This window comes from Gastrolobium bilobum, unplaced genomic scaffold, assembly GCF_033153095.1.
Source record: "Gastrolobium bilobum isolate Gb01-03AN ecotype WA unplaced genomic scaffold, APGP_CSIRO_Gbil_v1 utg6975, whole genome shotgun sequence".
Lineage (NCBI taxonomy): Eukaryota > Viridiplantae > Streptophyta > Magnoliopsida > Fabales > Fabaceae > Gastrolobium > Gastrolobium bilobum.
In genome coordinates this window covers 103,974-112,091 of record NW_026899929.1, presented here as the reverse complement: position 1 = coordinate 112,091, position 8,118 = coordinate 103,974, and the positions used below count along the sequence as shown (strand labels likewise).

At 33.9% G+C, this 8,118-nt stretch overlaps 1 protein-coding gene across 1 annotated transcript; it reads left to right on the top strand.

Moving 5' to 3' along the window:
• The first annotated feature begins 408 nt into the window (after positions 1-408).
• LOC133294240 (geraniol 8-hydroxylase-like) lies at positions 409-7,365 on the top strand. Its single transcript, XM_061492895.1, has 4 exons — positions 409-546; positions 1,454-1,518; positions 4,670-5,609; positions 6,648-7,365. Exons 1-4 carry the CDS (start codon positions 409-411, stop codon positions 7,260-7,262), a joined length of 1,758 nt encoding a protein of 585 aa, XP_061348879.1. The 3' UTR covers positions 7,263-7,365.
• The last annotated feature ends 753 nt before the right edge of the window (positions 7,366-8,118 follow it).

The following is an 8,118-nucleotide window of genomic DNA, read 5'->3' as shown; positions in this document are numbered from 1 at the left end:
GCCATCTCTTATTTTTTAGATTTATATACTAAAGCTTATCCCAATAAGCCACCTTTCAGCATTAGGGGAGCTTTCCTTTTGCTAAGTGAAAATGATACAGCCCTCTTGGATAAGCTTCAAATATAAGAGGAGATTAAAAGTACAATTTTCAGCATGCATCCTCACAAAGCCCCTAGCCCCGATGGTCACCATGTTGTTTTTTTCCAAACCTAATGGAATATCATCAAGGAATCTATGTTGTCTTTGATCTTTAATACCTTCTTCAATCCAGCCAAGGTCTCAAATGTCAACCAAACCCTCCTTTGCCTTATTCCCAAGGTGGATAATCTTGAACACATTTATGAGTTTAGACATATAAGCCTATGTAATGTGATCTATAAACTGATCACTAAGATTTTATCTAATAAGATGAAAGGTCATATGTCTTCATTGGTCATGCCTAACCAATGTAGCTTTGTAAAAGGGAGGCTTAGTGCTGACATCATCATAATAGCTCAAGAGATGATACATTCTATGAGGAGCAAGAAAGGAAAGAAAGGTTGGATGGTGATTAAAGTAGACTTAGAAAAAGCCTATAACAGAATTGGTTGGGACTTTCTCCAAGACACTCTCCTGGACCTAAAGTTGTCGAGAAGGATCATTAATCTTATAATGCATTGTGTCACCTCTAGCATAATGAACATTTTATGGAATGGTAGCAAAACTTAAGAATTCAGAACTTCAAGGGGTCTAAGGCAAGGTGACCCTCTCTCACCTTATCTTTTTGTGCTTTGCATGAAAAGGCTAGCACATCTCATAACCACATCAACAAGTCAGAAAATTTGGAAACCAATTTCTTTCAATAAAAAAGCCCTCTATTTTTTACCTTTTCTTTGCAGATGATCTTTTTTTGTGCTTTGATAGATCAAGCTTCAGTAGTGAATGACATCTTAAACCACTTTTGTACAGCGTCAGGATAGAAGGTGAACATTGGTAAAACCAAAGTCTTTTTCTCTAATAATGTCAACCATAATAGAGTTATAGAAATCAGCCAAGAGTTAGGTTTTGCCTTCACATTGGATCTTGGCAAATATCTGGGAATTCTTATCCATCACATGAGAGTTGGAAAGAGAACTTTTAATTTCACTATTGACAAAACCAATAAAAGACTAAATGCTTGGAATCAAGCATCCTTAGTAATGGCTGGCCATATTACTTTAGCAAAATCTGAAGTGGCTGCTCTCTTTACCTACACCATGCAAACTTTATCTCTTCTAAATGGGACTTGTGAGTAGTTGGAAAAGAAGATCGAGGGTTTTATGTGGGGTTCTATCTTTCCTCTAGGAAAGTTCGTGCTTTACCTTGGAACACAGTTTGCAAACCGAAGACGAAAGGTGGTTTAGGGTTTTGGAGTATGAAACAGTTGAATTAGGCTTATTTAATGAAAATTGGTATGGTTTGATCACTGATACAGATTCCTTTGTGGGCTAGAGTTCTTAAGAGCAAGTGCAAAATGGAGGACAAGATTATCCTGAAACTGTAAACCATTCAGAACTCTTCAAATCTTTGGAAAGGCTTATCTAAAGTTTGGCCCCGGGTGGAGGAAAAAACTAGGAATTTGATTGGGGATGGCATGAACACTCATTTTTTGCATGACTGTTGGGTCCCTAATTTCTACACGCTCCTAAAGTATGCCTCCCAAGTGATCACACCAGAAATTTCAGAATGAAAAGTAGGAGATGTGATAAATAATGATGAGTTATGGCATTGATAGAAGTTTGAGCACCTTATTACCCCTGAGACAGCTCAAGCTATAGCGAAAATTCCCCTTTCTCCTTGTAATGGCAGCGAAAAAGCCATATGGGCTAGCTCACATGATGGTGCATTTTCTTTCAGCTCAGTTTATAAACTTATTTCTAATTTTCTCATCAGTACCCCCTCTTTAAATTGGGATATGGTGTGGAAATGGGAAGGACCTCAAAGGATAAAAACTTTCTTATGGATGCTTTTGGGGGAAAATCTTTAACTATTCTTCGTAGAAAGCAAAGACATATGTCTTCCTCTGATCTCCGCCCTCGATGTCATACCTACATAGAAGACTGCACTCATATGATTAGAGATTGTTTTGGGCTAGAAACATTTGGCAGAAGTTGCTTCTCCCTAAAGTCTGGGCAGAATTCTCAACTGCCAAGTTATTTAACCTCTTTCAACAAAACATTCTCGACAAATCACATCATTTTAAAAACTCTGATTGTCCTATGTTGTTTGGTATTACATGCTGGTTGATTTGGATGAAAGAAAAAATCTTGTCTTTTCTGATAAAAGTCTGTCTGAAGAGGCTAATTAGGAAAGCAAAGATTTTCCTTAAAAACTATAGGGATGCTCAATTAAAACTGACCCTGGTTGGCCTTCAACTGAAGTGAAAAACTGTAGTGAAAATAAAATAGAACAAGCCATAACCTGATTGGATTAAACTGAATGTTGATGGATCATGCACCAATGGAAGGAAGCTTACGGGTTGTGGTGGAGTGTTTAGAGACGAAGAAGGAGCTTAGAAGCTGGGATTTTCAAATAACCTTGGTATGGGAAGCTTAGTTATGGCTGAATTATAGGGCATTTTTAATGGGCTATGTATTGCTTTGAAAAAAAAATATTTTGCAGAGTGATTCCAAAATAGGATGCAATTTGAACCACCCTCTATTATGCCTTTTATTAAGAACTCAGGAGCTGCTTAAAAGGGACTGGGAAATTATAACTTCCCACACTTACAGAGAAGCCAACAAGGTAGGTGATTGGATGGCTGGCCAAGCTTATTCACATGGCTGGGAGACTCAACCATATAGACAAATTCCTAATGGTTGTGTAGAAATTTTCTTTAATAATCTTGTGGGCATTTCTTGGCCCAGAATTGTAATTCTAAGCTAGTGCTGTCTTTAATTTTCTAATTTATCCCAAAACAAAAAAAAGAAGAAATTATTGTCCAAAATAACTATAAAAAAAGGAGAGGACATAAATGATAGCAATTATTGCTTTGAAATAACCACCAATTCAAGCATTGTAGTCAAAGCAAAATCTTAGGAGTCTGTTTGGATCCTCTCTCTTTTTTAAGCTAAAAATTACTTTTAAGGTAAAGCTAAAAAAAGAGCTTAAAAAAAGCTAAATATTGTTTAATGATTAAATAAAAAATTAACTTAAATGCTCAAACCTCATTTATAGAAAAACTGATGAGAGCCTAAAAAAAAGCTCCTCCCAAAATCTTTTGCCTTTTTTCTTCATTATGAAAAAGAAACTTTTTTTATTATAAAATCTTTTAGTCTACCTTCTACTTATAAGGAGATGATAAGCTAAAAAAAATCAATCAGGCACTACTTATCATTTACTTGTTCTTCAGTATAGTACAAACGATTGACTTAAGGGGGTGTTTGGTACGAGGTGAAAAAAAATTCCCAAGAAAATGGGGTGGGAAAAATTATTTGTCTATATTTGATAGGAGGTGAAGTAAAGAAAGATCGGAAAAAAATTCCCCTCATTTGCTTTTCTGTATAAAATTGTTATGGAAGATTGCTATTGATGGGGTGAAAAAAAATCTATGTGATAGGAAAATTAACACATAACATCAGCAAAATTAACCCAACATTCTCAAAAAAAATTGGCCTACCAAACATATTTTAATAACTTACCCAGAAAAAAAAAATTCCATCATATTCCCGAAAATCATTTTTTCTGTTAAAACAAAAATTTCTTCTACCAAACGTCCTTTAATAAATAAAAATAGGATAATATTTTTCTTATGTTGCATAAGAAAAGTATTATCTCCTACTCAAATAATAAATAAGAGAAAGAAAAATTGAAAGTGAGAGAAAAAAATTCTTGTTGGACCTATTTAAAAAATATGAATGTAGAAAATAATATTTCTTTTATATATCATAAGAAAATAAATTCCCATAAAAATATGGGTTTAATCTTTTCAAGAAAAATATGAACGCATGCATACGGGAGTGAAGGAGGCCTTATGATTAATATTTCCGCTTTCGAGAGACACTTTTAACCCTCAAAAGTCAAAATATTGGGTTTCGGATCAACCCAAAAAAGTAAAGGGATAATATAAAATTTGTTATGACTGTCACGTCTGCAAATAATAATGTTTCCAGCAGTATTATTAATCTCTCTATTGTGGCAGTGGTCCCAACCTGTCTTTGGCATACACATGGATACAAACAACATCTGCCCAACTGGGAATATTTTAAGCAACTAGTGATTCAATGAAAAAATTAAAAAAAATATAATAAAATAAGAGAAAGATTATATTTACAAATTGAGAAAAAAGTTTCCGACGTTACTTTATATAACTTTATCTAATGTTCATCGAAACGACGTCGTTTTGGGGTTGAAAAATTAAAAAATTAGAGTGATAAAGACTATTATAACCCTGAAATAAATTAAAATTACAAAAATACCATGATTTTCGTCCCAAAACGACGTCGTTTTGATGAACATTATATAAAGTTATCTAAAGTAACATCAGAAAAAATAAAGCCTTACAAATTATATTATGTCTGATTAATAATATACTCTTGAATAGAATATTACCGATCAAGCACAATATAGTACGTAAATTTATAAAAAAAAAAATTATTAATATATCCCTACTCATAAAATAAAATAAAATATGCATTTATATATGAACAAGATTGCCCTCACTTCTCCTTCCATCTCCATTTTGTGTGTACCTGCAACTACCTCTCATGGACACATTCAGTTGCATACTGTTCTTTCTTTTCACCTACATCTTTGTTCAAGTGCTTCATTCCCTATTTAGCAACAAATCAAATCACAAGCTTCCACCAGGACCAGTTGGTGTTCCCATCTTTGGAAACCTCCTTCAACTAGGAAAAAAGCCCCACCAAACATTGACATGTCTTGCCAACATTCATGGTCCAATCATGAGTTTGAAGCTAGGCCAAGTTACCACAATAGTCATGTCTTCATCTGATATGGCCAAACAAGTGCTCCAAACCCATGATCAGTTCTTGGCAAACAGAAAGGTTCCTGATGCAATGAGAGGTGCTAACCATGACAAATACAGCTTACCCTTCTTGCCAATTTCACATCAATGGAGAGTCCTTAGGAAAAGTTGCAATGGTCTGTTATTCTCCAACAAGAATCTAGATGCTACTGAAGAACTTAGGCGTGAGAAGATTCAAGAACTTTTCAATGACATTCACCAACACAGCTTAGTTGGTGAAGCTGTAGATATTGGAAGGTTAGCTTTCAAAACCACAATTAATTTGTTGTCAAACACAATTTACTCGATGGATTTTGTTCACTCTGCGAGTAAAGCTGGTGAGTTCAAGGAGTTAGTGGGGAATATCTTGAAAGAGATTGGAAGACCAAACTTGGCTGATTGTTTTCCTGTGTTGAAGATGGTTGATCCTCATGGCATCAGGAGGCGCACTAGTAATTGCTTTGTGAAGTTGTTGACCATCTTCAAGCACTTGATTAACCATAGATTGAAGATAAGGAAAGACACTGGTTACTGCACCAAAAATGACATGTTAGATGCCATGCTTGACAATGCTGAAGAGAATAGTCGTGACATGTACACAACTAAGATGGAACGTTTATCATTGGTATTTTCTTTCCTGACCCTTTCTATTTCTGAATTCCTCTGACACTTTGCTATATGATAGCTTTAGATTTGTGACTGCAACATGTCGAGAATAGTTCTTCTCATTACTCATTTTGTTACACACATATAATATAAAATTATTGAAGGTCTATTACTATTGAAAACCCATCACTTAACTGTTTAAATTTTTAGGTCATATCATATTGTTTTACATGATATAAAAGTTAATGTAACCAGGAGGTCACGATTTGATCATGTGCAATGTCTATACTTCGTGTGGCTTTTTTGTGAGGGTGTGTTAAAAGAGATATCATATTTATTTTTTTGGAGAACTAAAGCGATATAATATAAAAATCATTAATGTATTTTAACCTAACAACTTGATCTTTTAGGTGAGATGATTATTTATCATGGTATTAGAGCCTATATGACTACAAAATCAAGAATTCGATCCTCACTTACCCACTTTCTAATGGAATTAAATCAGCACAAGATATAACAAAATATTATAGGCATGTGTACGCTTCAAGTCCAAATGACTCTTGCGTGAAGGGGTATGTTAGAGAGATAATATAAAATCATTGAAGGCATATCATATACCATCTTGAGATGTTGAGTTGAATTGGTTGCTTATCACATTTTAATATGATTAAGTCATGTAAAAAATCTAAATTATTCATTGACACATTAACTATCACACTTTTAATGACAAAACTCATCAAATGAAAAAGAGAAAATGATTATTTTAATTAGAGAAAATAACTTCTCCTTGCAATGTTGGAGAGAAGTTATTTTCTCTTCAGCACGTACAACAACTCCTGGGACCCATCTGCAAATAAAGGTAACGTGCCTTTTATGAGTGAGTACGTTTTTTCTTTCTATAACAAGAGAAAAACTTAATCCTTTTAATTATTGGTGGTTGATTGATTAATAAATGATAGCTAGATTTTTTATATGACTTATTATGCCAAAGTGAGACATGACATGAGAGGCATCCAATTCCATAATATCCCACTTACTAGCTTTACGTTTTTGCTAGGACTTGTTTGTGGCAGGAACCGACACAATTACATCTACTGTAGAATGGGCAATGGCTGAGTTACTTCGCAACCCAAATATTATGTCAAAAGCAAAAGAAGAACTAGAGCAAACAATTGGCAAAGGTAACCTAGTTGGAGAATCAGACATTACTAGACTCCCTTACTTGCAAGCAATAGTAAAAGAGACTTTCAGGTTGCACCCAGCAGTTCCACTATTGCTCCCTAGAAAAGCCGAAATAGATGTAGAGATGCACAACTATACAGTCCCAAAGGGTGCACAAGTGCTAGTTAATGTGTGGGCTATTGGCAGGGACCCAAATTTGTGGGAAAATCCAAATTTATTTTCACCAGAGAGGTTCTTGGGGTCAGAAATTGACTTCAAAGGACGAAGTTTTGAGCTGACACCATTTGGTGCTGGAAGGAGAATATGTCCTGGCTTGCCATTGGCAATGAGGATGTTGTTCTTGATCTTGGGTTTGCTTATCAACTCCTTTGATTGGAAGCTTGAAGGTGGAATTAAACCACAGGATATGGATATGGATGAAAAATTTGGACTTACCTTAGAAAAGGCTCAACCTGTGCTAGCTATTCCAATCAAAGTTACTAGTTATTAATTAATGCTGCAAAGTAATCTTGTATTTTATTTTCTTTTATATGGTCCAGTGTAGTATATGATATGTATATCCCCTGCTATGTATTGAGACAGTCAATGGCATCTTATGCAGGCAATGAGAAAATTTGAATAATAGAACTTCATGATATGAGACGTAGACCAAGCACTTGGACACACTTTGGAAGTCGGGTTAATTAGTATTTTTTATGTTACTGGAGATAATTTTATTTTTTACAAATACATAAAAATATATGAAATTCATATTTTTTCTCTCTCTTTCTTCTCTTCACATGGACTCCATATAATTTTATGTGTGTGTAAGAGATAATTTTTTTCTACAATATGAAAAATATCAATCTCTTAATTTAGAAAACTACATTATTAAGGTAAAAAGCCGAGACTTTTTTGACAATTTTATTTTCACTAAGCTCGTATGTTAACATACATAATAAAAAGCCCAAATTACATCATTAAGCGTGAAAGATGTGGGAAAACTTAATAAAAATTATTTTCATTAAATAATATAAAATTATATTTATCCACAAGGTGTTGGAAAGGTCAAATGAAATGGGCTAAATGGGCTTCGTGGACCGTGATAGGATAAAAATTTGAGTTCTTATATATTGTTAAGGGATTAATGATTTTTATGTTATATAAGATAATTTTGTCTCATGTATATGCATAAAAATATATGGGACTCGTATTTTTTCTCTCTCTCTTCTCATATGGAGGTACCATATTTTTATATATATAATAAATAAAATTATCTCTTACAATATGATAAATATTAATCCCTATTATTAATGATATAAATAGACAGGATTGTCTATTACGTTTGTATAAACCAGACTATCTTA